The following is a 22635-nucleotide window of genomic DNA, read 5'->3' on the forward strand; positions in this document are numbered from 1 at the left end:
ATGTGTGTTAAAAATGTAGCTAAGCTAAACTAATAGGACAACTGTTAAAATGTTCTAAAAAATATGGATAAATGATTAAAATAGTTGAAATTAAAAAACAAACACACAAAAATAACAACATGGTGAATAAAGCTTCTAAAATAGCCAAGTAGTGAATAAAGGTTTGAAATAAATCGCTTAAAAAAAGAAGAAATTATAGCTAGATAAAAAACAAAGTCAAACTTTTCAGTGAAAGTGTGAGACATTTTCACAGAAGACAGCTTGACATGTAGGAAAAGTTCAGGTGTGAACATGATGAGTGGGACACTTGGCTAGAACAGAGCCATCGCTAATGTTTTCCTGTAGATCTGTACTTCACAGTGGGACAAGTCAAAATGTCTGTTATGAAAAAGGCCTATTAGACAATTGGCAAAATAACAAAATGGACACCTTTACAAAAGCAAAATGTTTGCAGTGGATTTGTTGCAAACTCATGGTTGATTTATAGCACAGAAACTAGTTTTCCAGAACATGCCACAAGTGGCTTTCAAACAACATTCTGGCAATACTGAGACGTTTGCAGCTGGTGATTTGCTGCCACAGTTTACCAGTAGTGCTAAACTTCTGCTGCAGCAAAGCCATATTTTCATATGGTAAATGGTCTGCACTTACACTTCTCTACTTCATTAGTGCTGAAACACAATGTTTCCCTTTCACACACATCAGTGGTGGCAAAGGCGCCACACAAGGTGCTAGCCTTCAATTGGGAGCAACTTTAGGCTCAGTGTCTTGCCCAAAGACGCTTCAATGAGTGATTGAACAGGGATTAAACTGCCAATATTGCAAATGGTGGACACCCTGCGCTACCATCTGAGCCACAGCTGCCTGAGAATCAGATTTATCAATGTGTACTTATTGTTGCCTGTAAGCAAAATGTATGGAAGATTTGCAGCAGATTCTTTAAAATATTTTCTTTTTGCTGCAAGTTTGCAACAAATTTGAGGGCAACTAGAGCAACGGTGTAATCATTTGCATTGTCACACAACCCGTAGTGTTTTTGAATCGACTGGTCAGCTGTTCTCCCTGTGCCTGCATACATATCCTCTGGGTGCTTCCTTCTCCTCCTAAAGATGTGCATGGTAGGGTCTACAACACTACACTGGCTGTAGGGAAGAATGTGAGCATGAATGGTTGATGCCCACTGTTAGCTGCGATAGCCTGCAGCCCCTCTGTTTCCCTCTGAAGGGTAAAATAGTTTAAAATGAGGCTAATGGATTGAACTGTTTGCTGTAAGTTTTCCACAAGTTTGGATTTGTGGCAGACAAATTTTGCAGATGAAAACAAAACCTTGCAGCAATATTGCAGCAAAGGTTTCCCACAACTTTTTACTAGAATTCTATTTTTATAATGTAAAAGGGTTGCAATCGACAGCTGAAATCTATTTAGAAAAAGTGGAGAGAGTTGCAAGGAAGCTATGCAAATTATACCTATAAATTGATCATTCAAATTTAGAAAAAAAACCCCAAACAACAGTTAAAAGAAATACCATTGAAACCATCTCTAACATCATGTGTGGTGCTGGATAAAGGCAGTTTGTGAAACCTCAGCTGACGTGACTGACAAAAAAGCTCACTGGACTAAGAGACATATGCTGACTTACAGGCAAACATCTGCTTAGACAGGCAGCCTCTTGCTCACTCGCCTAATCCAGATGTTGTTAAGCAGTCTGAGGACTCACTCCCTTGATGGCCGTCAACATGGCGAGTGCTTGTACTATTCAGCCCCTCTTTATATTCAAGTATTTCTCCACTCTGGTAGGTAGGTGTGTGTTTTTTACCTTCCATGATGGAGATGTGCACGGCTCTCCGCCTGGTTCTGGGGACGCTGGTCAGACGTGGGCCGTGGGTGATGGATGGACAACTCCTGCTTGGCACCATGCCAGCCCTGGAGAAAACATGCATATATATAAACACACACAGAAACACACGTGTATAAACACATACAGGCCTAAAATGTTAATGTTCATTTGCACGATTTATCTGATATAAGAATTGTGACCTGTGAATCTCAGGGGGGTCCCTCTTAATTTTGGCACTTTGTTCCATGACTTCTTTTGCAACCTTTCCACTGAAAAAAACAGACAAAAGAAATCCTGTCAACCTGTGATCAACACAACTGAGGCCACAAAAACAAGCACAGCAACACCATCAGATGTGTGTACGATGCAGGAACACTGTGCTTTTTAATACCTGTATCTAAAGCGACTACCCTTGAAGAAGAGATTACTACTGGACACAGTGCGGACTTGACTCGACTTCTCCAACCTGTGAGTAAATGGAGGGAAAAATTATAAAAACAATCATAAACCCAAATGAAAATGTGTTCTGAAGTCAGTTTTGGGATATCCTGTTACTCACTTGTAGAATGCCTGATTCTCAACTCCACATTTCCACAGATGCTTACAGGCCTCCGGTGTAGGTGCAAAGTAAGTCAGTATGATCTTCTTATCCTGTAGAAAGTCCAGTTCAGTCGTCAGTTGATGCTGATGGACACCAACATTTGTATAGCATAAAGGCTTCTATCCTGAGACATGAGGATTTGTCTCTACACAGTCATGTGCTTGACCAAGTAGATGTGTTTATTATTTTAAATGACTGATTTTAAATTATATTTCAGGTCTTAAATGGACTGAACTCTTGGCTAAAGACCACTAAACCCAGTCAGCCAAAGCAAACTGTTAATATTTCCTGTACACGTGTAGAGCCACCTCTCAGGTGCTGCCTTTATTTAGCTCTTTTACTGACGGAAACCCCTGACTAACACATATTTTTGTCCAATCATTTCCCATTTACTTCTGTATTAAGGACAGAGTGCTCTGGCTCTCCAGTGGCAGTGTCTGCATGCATAAAACAAGGCTGCACTCATTTAACTACCAGAGCACCACCGGCTAGAATAGGCAGCATTTTAATAATGGATACACATACCTCCTTCTGATTTGCATATATATGGAATGTCTTTGCTTCAAACTTGAGTTTGGTCACCTCCTCCCTGAGGTTGAGATACAGAGACAGAATGAGGGAGAGAGCAAAAATAATGAAGGAAAAGACAGAAATGTGTGTAAAAAGAATGAGAGACAAAGACGGGGGGAGAAGGGGGAGACAGAAATGGATAAAGGCCGTGAAATATTAATTGTGGCTGGAGGTAAATTAATAAGACCAAACAGTGTTTTATTTCTGTGCTGAAAAGTCTAGACACATTGATTCTACGGAAAATTACAAGGATAAGCAGCAACAGCTGAAAAAACTGATTTAACAACAACACAAGACCGACTCTGTGAAAACAATCCTGCTGCTTCACAGCTGGTTGACTTAGATGTCCTGAAAATGTCATTAATATCTTTTATTGTGGATCACTGGTTATTTTCCTTCGTCTTTTGGACGACTGTGCACCAAATTTCACAAAAAATGAACAGGCTGTACTGCATGTGGATGTTTTGAACAATGAATTAAATTTGAATTCCTTTTAGGATTTTATTTATCTTTTTCTGGCATCTTAAACAACAAGTTTGAGTAGTGTGTAGCTGTTTTATCCTAAATCATTCACTGTGTGTTATGTGGATATTTAAAAAAAAAATAAAACAACTTGAATATTAGGTAGTTTGTTGAGTTTATTGGCACTCTACTTTTGCACAAGCTGTTAATTTAGTGACTGTGTTCATGTGTTAAATTGTGCTGAAACTGAAGGGCAGCTTTTATTTAATCAGTTCTGGTTAAAATATTTCTGTAATTTGCTTTTTCATGCACACACACACACAGCAAAGTCTTGCTCTCTAATGTGAACCTTTCATTTAAATATGATTATCGCTTCAGGTTTTAAGTGTTCGTCTGTGCTCACCATTTGAGGAAGTGGACCCTCCTGTTTCCTTGCAGCACAGTGAATCCAAAAGGAGTGAAAGCCAGAAAAGCTGGGTTGCCAGACACATCCTGACAGATACATGAACTACAGTTAGATTATATTTTCTTGTAAATTCCCCGCCCTGATAACAGACATGCAGAGAAAATTGAATTTCATGGTTTGCTTTACAGCCAACTTGTTTTGTATTGCCCACCTTGCATGGATGCGGGTCCACTCCGTACGTCTCCAGCATCTGAGCCTTCTGGAGAAAGTTGAGCTCTGACGTCTCAGGAGTCTGACCTCTGAGAAAACAAACAAAAAAGAACATGTCAATGAAGTGGTTTCTTTCACAACTATCTGTCAGCTTATCATTTAATGTCTGAAAAACAAGGAAACCAAAAAATAAAATTACACAGTTTCAATCTAAACTCTCAGACAATCCAAGTATAAACCACATGGCTTGCTCATGAGACTGCTCTGCTTCAGGCATAACGGGGTGGAAAGTATAATGAGTAGATCCTAAAATAAGTGGATGTTTTACAGAATAATATTCTTGCAGAGGAAGTCTTGGAGCTTACACTTCCAAATTTTTGCCCAAATCAAATTGAGCAGAGCTTTTTTTCCCAATAACTAATCAAATCTTTTCACTTTGTCTAAAGAATTAAACTAAAGCCGACTCATTTTTTAGTACCAAGTCAAACGTTAAAGGAATGACAAATGTTTCAACAGCTGTCAGACTGACCAAAGGAAATAAAGGATTAATACTCCATCTGCCATCCATACTTTCCTCTATTAATAATCTTTGCTGAAGCTAGTGTGTGAGTCACACTGGCACAAACAGAGACTATATCGTAGCTCTTTACTTCCACTCTGGCTCAATAAAACACACTGATTTACTTCCATTATCTCTTCATCACACAGTTTTCGCCTTGTATTCTGGCAAATTACAACATGGGACAAAATGTATGCTAATAGGAGCTAATTTATGCCATTTTGTGCAACCTTATCAGCCATCTACTCTAACACCTGAACTACGCCAGCACTGTCATCCTTTCCTTGTAAAAGGTTTTAGCTGGAGGAAATGTATCTATTGTAGGAAGAAGGTGGAAATGAGCAATAGAGGGCAGTGTAGGATCAAATCTATGACCAGTGTCTTTGTCCATCTGGGTTGTGTGTACTGCATGTACATTACTGTGCAACGGTTTTAGCCACTTCACGTTTTTGGATTTGTATCGATCACACAATACAACCAGTGAGGCATTCTGTTGATCCCAAATTTGTTCTACAGCACGACCATGATCCTGAACCTATGACCAGAGACCTAATTCAGCTACAAAAAGAACAAGGGGTCCTGCAACAGATAGTCCACAGAGCCCTGATCTCACCCAGTCACGCTTAGAATATGTAAAATAATAGTGAAACAATCGAAATCCACTACAGAATCGATGCAAGTTTCAAAAATGTCTAAAACAGTCATTTATTGGTAAAGTCACTGATAAATAAAAACTATTCATGGCATTATTTTTGGATAGTATTGTACAACACTGACAGGCTATGCACCTCTTCATCACTGCTTTTGATTCATACAACTGCTACCCACCACATCACCATAATGGAAAATGGAGAGTGCTTCAACGTAATTATACTGCACCTGTGTTGCAGCTGTAATTAATGCTGTAATTAAAGCAGATTGTTGTCATATAGAGATCTAAAAGCAGCAGCAGTCCCATGAGTTCAAGAAGAGACAATACTGGAGATGATGGAGAGTTCAGTGTGAAGCGATGAGGTGGGTGTGGTTCTGTCATGGCTGCCCTGCACTCTGCTGCTACAGAACAGCAGCAGCACACAGGTACAGAGGGATCCGGACAGGTGTCACCTTACATCAGCTCAGTCTTGTGGATCTCAGCAATCCGCCGCTCCAGCTTCTCTGAGTGTTTGGGGAAGAACTGGAACTTGGAGCTGTAGCCCTCTGGATGTTTCCCGGGGTCGTAGTCGCCGATTTCAGCTGGAAAATAAGAAAGGAAGAGACACCAAAGGAACAATTAATGATTACTTTCAGTGTGATTTAATACCCTTTAGGCAACACATTGCCAATGCTTTAAACAAAATGAATTTAGACTGAAGAAGAAATAACCAACCTGAACAAAAACGTAAACATTTTAGACACACACTGCTATCTTTTTCTATTTTTCTTGGATTTCTGTTTTCAAACGCATTGATAAACAACATTATGGTTGAATCTTTTTGGGATCTTCAATAGACACTGGTAGGTTTCAGAGTTATTGATATTATCTCAGCTTAAAAGAAATCATACCATGTTGCTGGATTATAGTCAGTGTCCTGCTGCCCAGCACAACTCTGAGCATGAATGCCACAGAGTATCTACAGTAATAACATGCAGCGTTTCTTGACAGTTTAGTAAAGATCAAGTATGTATTTATTTACAATCTCTAGTAAACAAACTGTAATATTGGGCAAATGGTTCAAAGATTACGTTAAAAAAAAGTAGTTACATTAATGAAAGTCAAATTTGAACTTCAAACTTAACATGAAATGATTTCAACAAATTCTTATAATCCAAATTTTTATATTTCTTGCCTGTTTTCAATCACTGAACCAAGGACATGTTTCACTGTAATCTCTGTGTGGTTGCCCTTGTGTTCAGATTTAACACCTCTGCATAAAGACGCTCAAAAGCCCACAGCACAAGTTTGCAGATTACGCAAGACAAATACCAAGAAGTCAAGGTTTTTCAAGCACCTATTCACAAAAAAGACACATAAAAACATTTTTTAAAAAAACCAAGTGCATACTGAATAGTCCAAGGCTGATGAGGAGGAGCTCCGACACTCAGAGATCCACAGAGCTTAAATATCAGCTTGGTGGGACTTGTTTGGGTCACAAGGACTGATGTGGGGTTTGTGACATTTAGTCAGCAAAGATGACGACAGCAAGGATTGATGCAGTACAGCTCTATGATTCACTTTATGAATCTGTGTGAGGGCCAGTAATTTCTCTTAGCTTGTCTCAATGCAGTAGTTACTTGAGTGGTATGTGTGTAGAAAAAAACGCTTGGTATTGATTTCTGCATTGCTGTAGCCAGTTGTAGCAGTCTAGGTGTTATTCCACTGGCATCAGATTACAGATTGTGGAGGAAATATATGGAAAGCTTGGCTCTCCGGGAAGCACCACGCAGCTCAGGCGGCCACTGGTGTTAAAAGCGTATCCCAAAACCCTTCTGGTTTATATGTGCAGCAAATATTATCAATTTACATGTTCTCACGTGGTCACATGTTAAAGAGTGCTTATATAAGTATAGGACCCTGGTGAAGGAATGATTCAAAGAAAAATGTAGGCTAAGGCAGCTGCAGATCTGACAAGGCAGAATGTGGAGACCAAAAACTACTATAGTAGAAGTTGAGCTGGGAAGCCCTCCATCCTCAAGCCATTGACACACTCACCTGATGTATCCCAGAGCCTTTAAACCAGCCAGTTCACTGCCCTGTCCTTACTCAAACAGTTCCTCTCACTCTGGTTTGGTTATAACCAAATTATTTAACTGAAACGTTTTTCTCCCTTCGTTACTTCTCTCGCCAACTGCTGTACAGTTCTACCAGCACAATCTGTAGTTAACAGGGCTGTGGGTCTCAGCAAATGATCTTCAGCTTTAACTAACTAAACACTTGAAAGGACATTAGCTAATGCCTCCCCAGACACTGACAATGTGAATGGTTGTATAGATGCTGTAAGGACACTGAGAAACACAGAGAACATTTAGATTCAGGGAATGGCTGGGAGACAAAATGCTGGCAGGACGGCTGGTTGGCAGAGTGTGTGACAGGGAAACTGTTTCTTAATGCATCTCACCTCTCTGCATACTGATGAGCCTGAAACTCAAAGGAGCCAAAATTGTCAACTTTTTTTTTGCTTTACTGTCAGATTTTGTTCAAGGAAACATACTGACTTGTAAATGAATCCTTTTTAACATCTCATGTTGCCTCAGTCATTTGTAAAACACTTTGAGCTGCATTTGAAGTGCTGTTTGAATAACGTTTTATACATTTTATATTTTTAAGAAATGACTGTGTTTAAATTGCATTTATGTGGGGTTATTAAAACTCCTATTTTCGATTCAGAATAAAAAACAGCAAGCTAAAATTCTCAAGGCCCCCATCAGTATGAGTGTTCAATCTCATACGCATATGGAGGGATGTACACACATGCATGGAACAGAGCAAGTGTTTATTGACTGAACTGAGTTCAAAATAAGACCAAAAACACTCTGATCTGATGACAGAACTCCTCAGTTTATCGCACCTTGTAATATGTAAGCAGCCAGCAGAGCCGCGTCTGACGTCTTGCACAGGAGGCGACCGTGGTAAAGATCCCTCTTAACCTGCAGGAAGACGAGATATCTGCGGAGTGGAACACAGAGAAACTGATTTGAGTCATTATGTTTATAGGATCTACTGCCAAAACACACAGTAGATGTTTACAGTTTAACAGTAAGACTGCCGGTGTGGCTCAGAGACAAAATCTTGAGAATATTAGCAACTTAATATGCGAGGATGACTGTGATAAATGGTTCTCTGTGAAAGACATGAAAGTAGTTTACAAAGCAGGTGTCTGATTTTAGGAGCAACTGTATGTGTGAGGCTACTACAAATAGGCTACGCTGTCGCTTGGCACAATGAAATGTAAACTAATTGTTGGTACTCACAACTCCAAAACTATCTGACCCTTCCACAACCCATTTATAAGTAACAGTAGATATACATGTAGGCTGACTTGAGGGAGAATTTGAGTTAATGTCTAATCATTTTGAGAACTGACAGTGATTTAAAACATGATTGCAGGTTGCTTTCCAGAGTCCACTGAGAACAACTCAACGTCTCGTCTGCAACATCCAGAGATTCCTCATACATCCATTTTTCCCACCCAGGATTCATTTCGTACGCCTGTGATTCTGTTTCTCTCCAAGCAGCAAAGCAATAAATAGAACAGCAATATTAAGCACTGCTGTGAAAACGCCATTGCAGAGTCCGTGTGGATATTGAGCGTTTTACCACACGGAATACTCACTATCACCTAAGACTATTACCTGAGGTTATAGGTTGTTCTCTCTAATGTAAGTTACACGCAAGTTAAACTCAGGATTTATTTGTGTGCAATTATCTGACCTCATTTATTCCCTCTTGCCACCTCATGTGTTTGCACAGGTGTAAAACAGGGCACGGTGTCTAAGTCTTTATTATTTTTTTAAGACAAATGAAAACAGAATTGCTTATCCGCTACGTATTTGTGTGAATGTGAAAGCCTCCAGCGAGAGCAGATGGATGGAGAAGCTCTTCCTTCCCGGCGCTGTGTGCTCTGTCAAGGAGAGCTGGATTGCGAATGAGAGATTTCACTGCGTGGCAACCAGTCGAGGGATGTGATTTACAGGGATCTGTGCGCTCGGTAGCTCTCCGGCTCACTCCTCACAGCAGTTTGTTCAGCTGTCATTGATGCCACACACACAGTGCAGCGGTACTGAGGAGTTTCATGACACTGTAGCTTATGAAAAGGAAATATTCAAATCCGCCCCCAGCATAGAGGCTCAACGTGTTGAGCACGGGATACTCTGGAAAAATATGAAATGTGCTTCTTTTACCTTCATCATCATGTGTGTTTGTATGATCAGATGGTCACCTAATAGTAAAGAGGGCAAGCTGAAATCAGTCTGAAATTTATGAACAGTTCATTTGCAAAAACAGACATTTTTGTAGATTTTCAGAAAACTTTTTGTTTGTTTGTTTACTTGAGATAATATCAATCAAACTGAAGTCGAGTGGATTTGACTCAGTAGAAATGACGAAGACAAAAATAGATAACTTAAGTTTGATTGATATTGTCTCAGGTAGATGATAGAAAAGTGGGTTTTCTGAAGGTTTGTATCTGTTTTTGCAAATGAACTCTTCATATTACCTCATATCATATCATCTTTAACTCAGTCAAGAATAATGCACTTTTATCGCACTTTTCTGCCTCAGCGCTACTCAAAGCGCTTTACAACATTTCTCATCCATCCATTCATTCACTCACACACACCGCCTGTTAGCTGCCATCCGAGGTGCTCGTCTGTCATCGGGTGCAACTTCGGGTTCAGCGTCTTGCCCAAGTACATGTAGGCGACTTGTTTTATCACCTGAGCCGCAAAATCAAATGTTATTCCTCAAAATCTCTGCTAAGCTGCAGTGTCGCTCTTCACCGCCTGCAGAAGCTTCGCTCAATAACAGTAAAATATAAAAATACTTTTCATGCGATTTTATGACAAAGAAGAGCAGAAGATAGAGATGTCTTTCCTTCCACCTTTTGTTCAATAAAAACCCTCCTCTTCCTGCAGTGGAGATGGATTTTATTTTATGTCTGCCATTTGAGTTTGCTGTATGTCAGCAGTTTTATGTTCTTTCTCCCTCGCTGAATGTAAGAACTTTAAGAAATTTATTAACAGGTAGTCTGTGCTGAATTTCCGTTTTAATTATGCGAGTTCTAAAATCCAGATTTAGACTTTACATTAAGGCCAGAACTTTCTCTTTAAACTTTAAAAAAGGGGAGAGTTCACTAAAAACACGCGTGTCGGTTGACTCGAATCTCAAAAATCAATTCAGTTGTGCTCTTTCGGTTTTTCTGTATTTTGTTGACTTTAAACGAAAATGTTAGAAGGTGACAGTGCACTTTTTTTTCTCCCCTCGCTGCATGGCTGTGATGTGTTTTCTCTTGTTTCCACTCTGTTCTTTTGTAATTTCAAATCCCATCTCAGTGTGATCGCACACATGAGGACCTCTTGCTGAAGCAGCACGTGACTGGTCCCCGTGACCTTCTACGCCAGGGATCTTTCTCATCTTGTACCATCCGCCTCGACACACAGTAAGAGCCGTCATCTTCAGCAGTAAGTGGTCAAACAAACCAACTGGTGGCTGCTATGAATAAATAGAATTGTGACACCAGAAGCAACACAGGATCACAAGGATGTTCTGGTTTTCTGTTTGTAACATATTCCGTTGTTGTGGTGTGTTTGATTAAGAAAACTGATATATTCCTGACAGTTATCCTAATTTACATCGTCAGGATGGAATTTGCTGCATGACTGCATGTTTCCATGTTTCACTAATCAAAACAAATATTACACTCGTGACTCATACACGTGAAAACAAGAGCTGTTTTGTTATCTGTGATTGTGAGTGAAACCAAGGCCCCACATTTACACTGTTTCTCTTTGTTCATAAAGACTTGACAGAATTTCAGTTTGTGCTGATTGCATGATTGCTTTTGATTCACAATTTCTACAGTTTTTCAGATTTTAATCAAATGCACAATTGCTTAATACAGCATGTTTGTCCCTCAGAGGAGAAGGACTGTGGCTACCTCTGCATCCATCCATCCATTATCTATACACCGCTTAATCCTCATTAGGGTCGCGGGGGGGCTGGAGTCTATCCCAGCCGACTCAGGGTGAAGGCAGGGGACACCCTGGACAGGTCACTAGTCTATCACAGGGCTACACTTAGAGACAGACAACCAAGCACACTCACATTCACACCTACAGACAATTTAGAATCACCAATTAACCTTGGCATGTTTTTGGACTGTGTGGGAGGAAGCTGGAGAACCCGGAGAGAACCCACGCTGCACGGGGAGAACATGCAAACTCCACGCAGAAAGATTTCGGTGCCCCCACCGGTACGCGAACCGGCGACCTTCTTGCTGCGAGGCAACAGTGCTACTAACTGCGCCACCTTGCAGCCCTACCTCTGCATTCATTACCATAATACACACTATCTGTAGTCGTTTAGGCCAAATACATGACTGCAGTCATGATGACACACAGACGACACAATCTCCTTTTCGTAAACTCAATTTAGCTGGAAATGCAAAACAAAGCCCTGAGGAGGCGAAACCAAGTCATTAATCTCAGTTTCAGGACTTCATCAGCAAAAAAAAAAAAGTTGCAACATACAAAGTTTGACAGACTCAAAGTGTTTTCCGCACTGACTTTCTGTTTTATTGTTATTTTTTCTGCAAACAAATAACTTTGCTTTTAATTTGTCTAACATACAGCTGGTGTTGACATGGTGTGTGCACATGATGTATTACTGTGCACACCTCCATATTATGACTTTCCTTGTTTCTCTGAATTGTTTCGTGGTGCTCTGCCACTCTGTGTATGCTTTCAAATGAAAATTAGCCTTAAGCTAACTCTGGTACAATAAATCAAAACATTTTTTCTTTAATAATGTAATTGATCCATTACAAATAAAAAAAAAACCTGCAACGCTCTAAGTCATCTGGAAATCTTACCTGGTGATTTCCTCTCTCAGGGCAGCAGGGTCTGGTGGGTAAAACTTGACACGCAAACACATGGTGAATGGAGGCTGGGCTGCAAGTAGAAGACAAAAAAAAAGGAAATCTTGCATTATCATACTTCAATAGTGCGTACGAACATGATTTCTTTTTGCACATTATGTTTTTTTTCTAATCTAGACATTATAGAAGTGGATTCAATCAAAACAGGAAGCACAAACTGATCAGGCATGTTAAAAGAAATACTTACATTTCATTTGTTTGGCGATTGACTTTGTAAACTCCAACCAGTGCTGTAAGAAAGTGAGAAAGAGCTGTCAGTCTGGGGTCTGATTGCTCAGCAGCTGAGCATGATGACTTGTAATCTATAGCTGGAAGGCACAGTAGAATTACTCCCATCTCCTCGCCTTCTGTTTATTTAGACTCCCTCCAACGCAGTCGCCATGCAGAGAGGAGATGATAGAAAGAAAGCTGTTTGGAAGATAATCAGGAGAGTGCTGTTTTCTGTCAGAGCGCTGAACATCACGAGTCAAAACCGGCTCTAATCAGTGAGATAATGACACATTGACAACAGTGGGGCACTGAAGTCATGGCAAGGTAACTGTAGACTACAACACTGGTGTGCTGCCTTTATTATTTCTTTATTGATTGATGGACAGCTCGTTCATTAGCTGTCATTCACTGTTTCTTAAAACGCCTGTCTGCTGGCTGATGTCTTAAAACTCAGAGAGAACTGCAAAGTGGATGACATTTTTAAGCTTTCAAAAGCATTTGTAATTCTACTTAGAGTTCAAGAGTGCATAATTAACAAATACCAAGTGCAAGCCCTGCAGATTCACCCACGACTGTGTTAATTTCTTTGATTGATATTCATATCAATCAAGGTGGTTGGCCTTTTGCCAGCTTGCATAATTGTGACCTGCTGGCTTACCTACCTGTCCTGAATATTTATGTAGAGGAAAAAAATAAAGACTCATTAGGCCATTAAAGCTAACATTTATACCAAACAGCATTTATTAAAGTACCAATCACAGCCTCTGAGACCAGACAATCTGCTCTATGGTCTAATGACCCAGTGTAGAGATTGTGGGAATTGATTGGGACAAACATTCTTTTTTTATATATATATATATATATATATATATGAAAGTATCTAAAGATGCTTTCTTATCCTTGCAACAGCTTTCCATTATTTCCTTTTAAAGACTTACATTTGAATAGTTTTGTGCTTAAAATTGGTGGTAGCCTGTGAAACGCAACGCTGCTTTACCCTTGAGAAACATAAAATGGATTTTCAAGGAAGAGAGATTTGCTTTGTTAACTTGAACGCACAAATTTTCACGTAAAAACATAATTATGTAGCTTGGTTTTGATTCATATGGACAAATTAGTTTGCAAATTATCTAACAAGTCAAATGGAAAAATTTTAAAAGCCAAAATCTAATGTTAATGTCACACTATTGTAACTGCCCTAATTAAAAAGCAATGCAAGGTATTTTACTGACAAGTGTTTTTTTTGCTGATGTAAAATGTTTAATGGTTTAATGGTCAGGTTTGGCGTACTACTCCGAGCAGAGAGTCCTGGCTGAAGTTTCCAAACCCTTCTGCTATCCCCCAACCGGTCGAGGCAGATGGCCGCCTTCCCTGTGCCTGGTTCTGTAGGAGTTTTTTTCCCTCCCTGTTGAAAGGTTGTTGTTTTTTTTTTTTTGTTCCTTCCCATTGTTGCCGACTGCTTGCTCATACAGAATCCAAGGCAACTGTGGATTGTTAGGCCCTGTGTGCTCTGTTTAAAATTTGGGAGGTCTTCACCTTATTATGTTTAGTGTAAATGAAAACATATGTAGTGAATTGGTGCTATATAAATAAAACTGAATTGAATTGAATTATGTCATTCTGCTACTGTCTTTATCCGCATTTTTCTGTCTCTTTCCATCATCTCATTCTATCGCTGTCAAATAAAGTCTTAGAAATGCTCCAAAAAAAATAATTTAACAAACACTGCAGAGGAAAGAGTGACACAGAAACAAATGAGAAGAGGGGTTTTAAACCAAAAGAAAGACGACAGAGTGTGAGAGAAGAGGCCAAATCATGACTCATGCTGTGGCAGAGCGACACCATTGGAATAAACTGAATTAAATCCCACTGAAATCTAGTTTGGTTTCTTATTAAGAAGATTAACACTTACTCTCTGCTTGTCTGGGTCAACATATCGAATGCCAAAGTAGTCTTTCTCCAGCAGGTTGAGGTGGTGGCAGATGAGGTCAAACAGATACTGTCCCTTGGCATCCCGCTGAAACAGAGATAGTATAAGAAAATTAATGTAATGTAGCTACGACTGCTGGATATTAAAGAGAGAAGAAAAGTGATAAAAAAGAGCAACTTTAATTTACAGGACTCCACTGCCTCCTTCCTCCTGCCCAATATTTGCTTATTCACAGACACAGTTAATGAAATCCCAGTAGATCGATGGTGCATACCATCCACGCAAACACTCCAATCTAAAGTCTAGACTGTGTCCAGGTACAGCAGCAAGAAACATCATACAATATAAAAATGAAGAGGGCATTTTAAAAACATATTGATAGCGTCATATCAAACAGATCTTTTTCCGTCTCATCAAGAAGTCCATTTTTTTTTGGAGCCTCTGAGAAGTCAAAATGGCCACCAGAAAGTGTTTTAATATTTCACTGCCCTCAAGGGAGATATATGAGGGCTATCAAATATTCATATCGAGGCAGCAGCCATCTGTGAAAGCTCGGAGAAATTTCTGCTTCAGAAAAAGACCTGGAAAAGCAGCGAGACAAGGTGTAGGCAAAGCAAGAAAGGCAGGCTGGAAAAGAAGAGGAAGCCCTTTTCATGCAATGCAGCACAGAGAAAATCAGACTCTTGCAAATATACAAACATTTATAGAATCTGAAAATGCAATGATCACACTTTATGGGTGTTAAGAACAACCTCTGAATCAGTTAAAATACAGGAAAAGCAAATTCAGATCTAGTGGTTTTGATCAGGTGTGAGAGAGGATCAGGTCCTGCTGTCCTGGCACTAGCAGCGAGCAGGGCCTTACAAAAAGCTGTGTCTGCCCCAAAACTCTCATTAAAACCTATTTTTAATGGAGGCTTTATTTAGATTTAACTGCAACAATAAGGTAGATGGAAACACAGCTGCCACTGAATGCATAACAAACTAGGAAGCAGTAATTGGGAGCTTTACAGCAAAGCCAGCAAAATTTAACTCTGAAGCCCTGCAATATTTAAATAGCTGCTGTCCTCCGGCTTGTGGTGAGGACTGGCGGTGAGGAGGCTCACATTCAGACAACAGCTCAGAGTCTGTATTAAGCAGGTTGGAAAGCCGGATGTTCACATGGACGAGGCAACTGTTACCTTAAGAGGATGCAGCATAATAAAGAATTGTACGATAATGAAAAAGTCAGTAAATGCTACTGGCATAATGTTGCACCTTTATTGCGAATAGTTAGATGAGATGATTGTTACGGTTACATGTCTGTGGGGTATGAAACTACAAACACATTGGAAGCTAGGCCTTTGTGCTACGCTAAGCTAACAAGCTGCAGGTTTACATTTAAAGGAAAGGTGCTGCATGTGAGTGGTATGGACGTTGTTATGTAGCTCTGAGCACAAAAGCAAACAAGGAAATCTCCCCAAAAGGTTAAACCTTTGTTTTAAATATAGTCAGGTTATGTGTGGACTGTTAATTGTTATTTCATCAAGAAGTTTGACCCTCAGGTTGCAGAATGATGTCCATGGAGAGGTCGACACTTAGAAGATTATCACCTTCATCTGGGGGGGAAATGTCTCTGTGCTCACCTTAAATCCATGTTTAAAATGTATGAAAGTCTCCTTTATGGCATTTCAATACAACTAAACTGTAGACTCATTTACATTTTGGAAGGAGCATATATTGTCCCCAGAAGTCCATCATTAGGTGGTAAGCATAAGGTTCATGCCATGTACGGAACCATTATTCTTAGACTGCAGTTTCATTGTCACTTGCTGTTTGGTTAGGTTTGTAAAAATAACACGCTTTGGAGTAAAATAACTTATTTGACACCTTCCTTCAAGCTTCCCTCCATTGTCTAGTTTACAAGGCTGACCAGCACCGCCCCATCTAATACACTGATATGACTTGTTGGCTGAAAAGGTGTAACAGTAAAGCAATCAAATAACTGGTCTAGATGTGTTGATTACAAATGCATCTGCACAGTGCAATCCAGGAGGAAACAAGTTTTCTTAAAATTACAACTGAGAATGCAGTTTAGTCGTATAGAAATGTCATTTTTAGGAGAATTTTTGTGAAGTGTTCGTTGCATGGTTGAAATACAATGTCAGCTACAAAAACTAAAATGCAAGTTTCCTATAAAAAGAATCCAAGGCAGAATGTAGGGTTTGTGATACGTTAAAAAGCCTTCATTTCACAGGGCAATATGTAGTTAAAGTGATCAATGCTTTGTCAGCAGTGAAGCTCTTTGTCCGTGTCATTGTCTGCAGTAGCTTACACACCAATTAAGTGTTACATTAATTACTTAATTGGGAGGATAATCCTCTATTCAAGTGCAAGCCTACTGGTCAAAACAAGGGAAGGATATATCATGAAATTACTGTTGACAAGAAAATTGAAAGTCCAGTATAAACTTTTTCTTTTGTGAAGTCAGACATTCTGGGTCCAGTAGTAAGATTTCTGACCTATGCAATATTTGCATATTTATAGACTATTTTTCACTGGGAGGAAATAAGCAGATGCAGTTTTAAGAATTTCTAACCAGGCAGCTATACTTTGGAATACATTATTCCAATCATACCATTATTCCAATATGTCCCATGACATTATTCCAATATGTCCCATGACATTATCCCAGTATGTCCCATGACATTATTCCAGTATGTCTCAAAACATGTCTCGTTTAGGATGCATCACTGAGAACCTTGTGCATGCCTGCAGGGTAAGTGCCTGCACTTCCAGTGGAATTTTTTTTTACTGCACCAGGTACAGTGTATGTATAGGATATATCTTCTCTTCCTTCAGCGGTAAAGGACACTATAAAATATCCTAGTCTGCCCTTTGGAAGAGACACTGTGTTCACATAAGGGACAAAACTGCATCGTCAGAGAAAGTCAAACGCAGATATGTGAGAACGGGAAGGGAGAAAAGAGAAGAGAAAGGTAAAACCAAATATAGGGGGAGAGAAACCAAATGAATAGAGGGGAGACAAAACAGAAGAAGGTGAGAGAGAGATAGAACAAGCAAGAGCAGATGACACTGATGAATGCGTCTCAATACAGCATGCTGTAAAACACTGCCATCAAAACGTGAAGACAGGAGAATAGGTGCATCGATGGTTCATGTGTGAATCACAACAATGTGTCTGTGGAGACACATCATTTAAGACAATGAGAGAATCTGAGCTGAGGCCTGTCCAAACTTTTATTTCACTCAATATTAGATCAGCTGTCAGAACAAACCCCTCAGGTGACATGTTGTTTCACATTGACAGGGCTTCATGACAGTAGCGCTACTGCCCCATGTGCTACTGTCAAAGTCAAACTGCGCCCTGTTGTCATTCATCACCAAAGAGCCATACTGTGAGCCGTTGCTTTTTGCATATTTAAATAAATACAAACTGTACTTCTTTAGACTGTCACCAATGTGCGAGCTGTTTTTGAAGAGGAGTTTCTCCTATCTATTCCCGCTTTACTCTGGATGTTTCATAGATTGTATATGAACATGGACAAAGCCGCCATGATGTCACCCATAGGCTTACTGATAAGTGATTCTAAAGCTCAGTGAGGTGCCATTTTGGCACTGCTCAGTTCCTCCTAATTACCAGCTAATCCAAAATAAAGCAAAGAGGTGGAGCATGAGAGAAGCTGAGGCGGGTCATGGACTGTTACCCACCTGTTATTCAATTCAGCCACACCCATAATAAGCAAAAACTTCAAACCTAAAAAAAACTAAAAAAGGGAAACAAAAAAAAAAGGGCCCCCGGGAAAGGGGCAAAAAACCAAAAATTAACCAAAAAAAACAAAAACAAGAACAAAAACGGGTTAACCCCGGTGGAAAGGTAGCAAAAGTAACCATGGGGATCGACGCACATTGAAAAATAACCTCAAGTGGCCATTCATGGAACTGCAGTTTTGGCACTTAGCACTGGCTTCATTCTTCAGACAAAGACGTTGCTGTCTGATATATTTATGAAGCAAATCGATACATCCCCAGGATATGCATGAATTTTACACTTAATTTAAAATATGTTCAACTATTCCTCTTATATATTCCATATTGTGTATTTTTGTGTGCTATTAACTCCAGTACGTCACATGTATAATGCGTGAGTTATTCAAAATACTCCCATAGCACTGCAGCATTAAGAAGCTATGTGCATAAATAAAGCCAGGGGCTCAATAATTGATTCAAATTCTTAGCTTCTAGCACTTTTGATGAAGTGTTTGAGCGATTTTTCATCCCACACCCCAGCACAGCCCAACCTAAACATATCAGGTTCTGTTGTGTCAAGTTGGCCACTGACCGGACCGTTCCCAGGATGCACCGGGCTGACCCTCCATCTCCTCTGTCAGTGTGTCTGTATGTCACTGTCACGACATATACCCTGACTCACCAGGACAGGCCTGCTGACTCGCCCAGCAGCAAAAATAGAAACACACACATCCATTTGCGGCCTCTCTCCATCACACACACACACACATAAAAAGGAGCCTCAATTCTTCTTGCTCTATAATAAATGCCGGTGCTACACCTGTGAAACTTCTACATCCACAACATTTGCAGTCTGTTCCTCCCACTCCCTCCATCTGTGCTCTGTAGTGTAAACTTCAGCGATGCCCAAAAAAGCCTCCTAATTAATCATGTTGTTAATGTGTGTTTTGCTTCTGCGCGTACGCTCGCGTGCTACTGCATGTCGCGCCTCGGTGTGTTACTGATGATCAAGTCACTGATGATCCATGTCCATGCTAGCAGTTACGAAACAACAACAAAGACGGGGGGGTGATTTATCTCAGTCCGATATTTAAGCACGTAAATGAAGAGGAATGAAATGCAGTTGTATGAGCAATTCATAAAGAACACCAATTATAATAGCAACATCACACACAATGTATAAAATGGGCTGAACAGCTGTTACAAAAGATTTTAAATACTATGACTTAATAAGAAACTTGTGATCTTGAGTTTCTATTGCGCCTTACATTGAGTAATCCCTTTGTTCCTGGTAATTCGCCTGACTCTGCACTCTGATGCAGTTTGCAATGAGATCGAACTTTAACTTTGTTCCCTACTCATTGTCTGACTTGACTAAACAGTAATAGGATAAAGCAGCAGAATCTCATGCCCATAGGCAGCTGACCAAACACTTGCAATGTATATGTGGTGTTGTGTTGCATACTAATGAGACACACTGAACTTCAGTGAGCTGACCGGGACTCCACTGGGACACAAAGGCGGGCTCTGAGGCAGAAACACTATCGATCCGAAGTTAAGTGTTCTTCAACATCCTTATGAGATTTAAACTCAGAGTTGCGAGCTGCAATACACTGGTGGCTACAGAGAGGAAACAATATATGTTGGCAGCTAAAGCACTGTTTTATTGTTTTTGAGTAGATAAACTGCAGGTCTATTATGTGGATTGTGGTCATGTGATTTCTGTGTAGGAATTGCTTCTCTCGCTCTGTTCTGTCCCTCAGGTTCCGCTGCTGTGAGGGAAATAATTGGATCTATGGTGTCTTTGGATTAAAAACCTTTCAGTGAAAAAGCATCATGAAATCAGGAAATAAAATAACCTGCTATTGAGATAAATGGCCATTTTAGAGCTTATACAACAGGCTTTGCAGTGGGATTGATTTTTGCTTTATATTCAACATAAGGACTTTACGCTTACTGTAAATCGAGTTGGTGACAAAGTCTCGAGCAGCCCGTAGTAACTGGGCTTTAAAACAGAAATACTGACTTAACATCAGTAATGGTACATCACATTTTAAAATAGACAAAGCATGGCTTAAATATTGCCTACTATCACATCACATAGCAGAAAACTGGAACTATCAATGAGCTTAATGTCAGCCTGTTTCCCTGTGAGCTCATTTGGAATAAGTCTGCAGTGACATACAGCTGCTAAAAGACAGTTTTTTAGTTTTATTTTAGAAATAAAGCAGCTGAATAGACGTGAATTTGTTAATTCCCTGCAAATAATACAGCCAGCAGATTGTTCTAATGCTTCTCTGCGAGTCCAGTATCTACTGTAGATGTTGATCCTTTTAAATCGGCTGAAGTCACTAAATGACTGTCGTGTTTTCATGCTGTTCTTATTCAGCAGCACATTTGAAATGTCTTTTCTGCAACGGGCCAGTTGATCCGTCTTACGTAAGAGCAGTTTCAGTTAAATGTGCCCCGGAACATGTTTACATTACTTTTGAAAAATTGGTGTTTCCACTGATCACGCTCGTTCATACAAACGTACTTCCTAGATTAATTAAACGCATTGATCTCCCACTGTTCAAGCTCTGTCAGGGAACAGCTTACACAACTGTACCGGGTGCAGACACTCAAGTGGTTGCATTTCCATTTGTAAATTCTACAAAAAAATGTTTATATTATGATATAATGTATGTCATCGAACCTTAAAAAAAAAAAACAATAAAAAAACACATCGCTGCCATACCACCTAGACTAACTGTAAGCAACATCATTTCAATAGCACTTACTACAGCATAATGTCATGGCACAGTGTATTCTGACACCTTTGACAAAAATAAAGGAGCATAGGCCATTATTACCTTGTCAGCTTCCATTACGTTCATGGTGAAACCCTTAAACTTCAATATCTGATTCCACTGGTCTTCTCTGATCAGGACAAATGGCCAGCCTGGAGGCCCTTGTGGGTGCTTAAACAGGAGTGTATGAGATTGCTTTTACCCCAGGACACAACTGATGTTAGGAGACAAAATAATAACATCTTGTGGATATGCACTGTAAGCGTTCTGGGTAAAAACTACATAAGAACATTAAAGACTATTTAGGGATCGAAACAAGAAGCAGACAGGCATCAGCAGGCCAGAAAAAGTGCAGCTTTTGAGGTAGCAAAAGCAAAAGTCTTTGGTATGGTACAAGAAAAGGCCATGGAGAAGGATTTACTATTGACTTTTAAGCGGTTTTGATAAACTGTTATATTGGTCAGCCTGTGTTTATCCATCCATTGTCTATACACCGCTTAATCCTCTCTAGGGTTGCAGGGGGCTGGAGTCTATCCCAGCTGACTTAGGGTGAAGGCAGGGGACACCCTGGACAGGTCACCAGTCTATCACAGGGCTACACTTAGAGACAGACAACCAAACACACTCACATTCACACCTATGGACAATTTAGAACCACCAATTAACCTCAACATGTTTTTGGACTGTGTGGGAGGAAGCTGGAGAACCCAGAGAGAACCCACGCTGCACGGGGAGAACATGCAAACTCCACGCAGAAAGATTCCAGTGCCCCCACCGGGACGCGAACCTTTCTTGCACCCTTCTTGCTGCGAGGCAACAGTGCTACCAACTGCGCCTGTGTTTATTTAGACAATATTCAAAAAGTATATTGCTGTACATTGCTGAGTTGTTCAGTTTACTTATAGGTTATTTGGAACCCGAAACTAAATTCTGTAAAATATCCTGTCTAAAGTTCGATCATTTTCTATGACATGGGCATTTATATATTTTCATCCCTAAAACTTGGGAAGTAATTTTAAGAATTCAGTATCTTCAGAAATATGTTTCACATATCCATGAAATTTAGAGAGAACACAGACAAAACAGTTTGCAGCAGATCCAAATGATTGAATGGTTCCAGCAGAAGCCACATTTTAAAATACAGACCCTTGAAATTTGAAGAAAGAGCAAAAATAATCAGATGGAGGCCACATGCAACAGAGCCAGTGTATGTGATGACAAGTGGTGTCTGATTCACCACTAATAAGGTGGCCAAGTGGCCCCCATCTGATGACATCTGGTAGATGCCAGTAGTACATGTTCTGTCACTCATCTCAACTCCATCTATACCCAGGAGGACAAGACAATCCAAACTTGACATTTAGACCAACTGAAATGGCTTTTGAAATTTCTTTGCTGCAAATAAACAAAATGTTCTCTTTTAATGGTGGTTCTTTTGCATTGTTTTCTTTTGTTGCTTTTAGTACAGCATTAATTTCCTGTTTCCCTGGTCTTGTTGTTATAGCACTTGTCATGCTGCGTTTTGATAAACATAAGATTTATTGTGCTGTGTATTAAATTATCATCAGTTTCTCTTTTTAGTGGTCATTTCAAGTATATGTGTGAGGACATTCAGTGAGGTAAAATGAGCCTCACATCTTCTTAAATTTCAACAATAAGACAACATGACTACCACAGAGGA

The 22635-nt window shown here is 39.9% G+C and overlaps 1 protein-coding gene across 2 annotated transcripts in view; it reads right to left on the reverse strand.

Annotated features, from left to right (window-relative positions):
* LOC103354945 (FERM domain-containing protein 5-like) overlaps positions 1 to 22635 on the reverse strand; it is an 82622-nt gene that overhangs the window by 7175 nt on the left and 52812 nt on the right. The window contains exons 2-13 of one of the 2 annotated variants that reach the window (XM_008278554.1): positions 14399 to 14503; positions 12464 to 12506; positions 12211 to 12289; positions 8191 to 8288; positions 5755 to 5878; positions 4088 to 4175; positions 3874 to 3962; positions 2964 to 3027; positions 2397 to 2488; positions 2229 to 2303; positions 2038 to 2106; positions 1817 to 1923 (exon numbers count right to left, since the gene is read on the reverse strand). In XM_008278554.1, coding sequence (XP_008276776.1) covers positions 1817 to 1923; positions 2038 to 2106; positions 2229 to 2303; positions 2397 to 2488; positions 2964 to 3027; positions 3874 to 3962; positions 4088 to 4175; positions 5755 to 5878; positions 8191 to 8288; positions 12211 to 12289; positions 12464 to 12506; positions 14399 to 14503 — 1033 coding nt within the window. Of the gene's footprint in view, positions 1 to 1816; positions 1924 to 2037; positions 2107 to 2228; positions 2304 to 2396; positions 2489 to 2963; positions 3028 to 3873; positions 3963 to 4087; positions 4176 to 5754; positions 5879 to 8190; positions 8289 to 12210; positions 12290 to 12463; positions 12507 to 14398; positions 14504 to 22635 lie in introns of those variants that run through there. The other variant, XM_008278555.1, reaches the window with a different exon arrangement.

Source organism: Stegastes partitus, unplaced genomic scaffold (genome assembly GCF_000690725.1).
Source record: "Stegastes partitus isolate 25-593 unplaced genomic scaffold, Stegastes_partitus-1.0.2 Scaffold127, whole genome shotgun sequence".
NCBI lineage: Eukaryota > Metazoa > Chordata > Actinopteri > Pomacentridae > Stegastes > Stegastes partitus.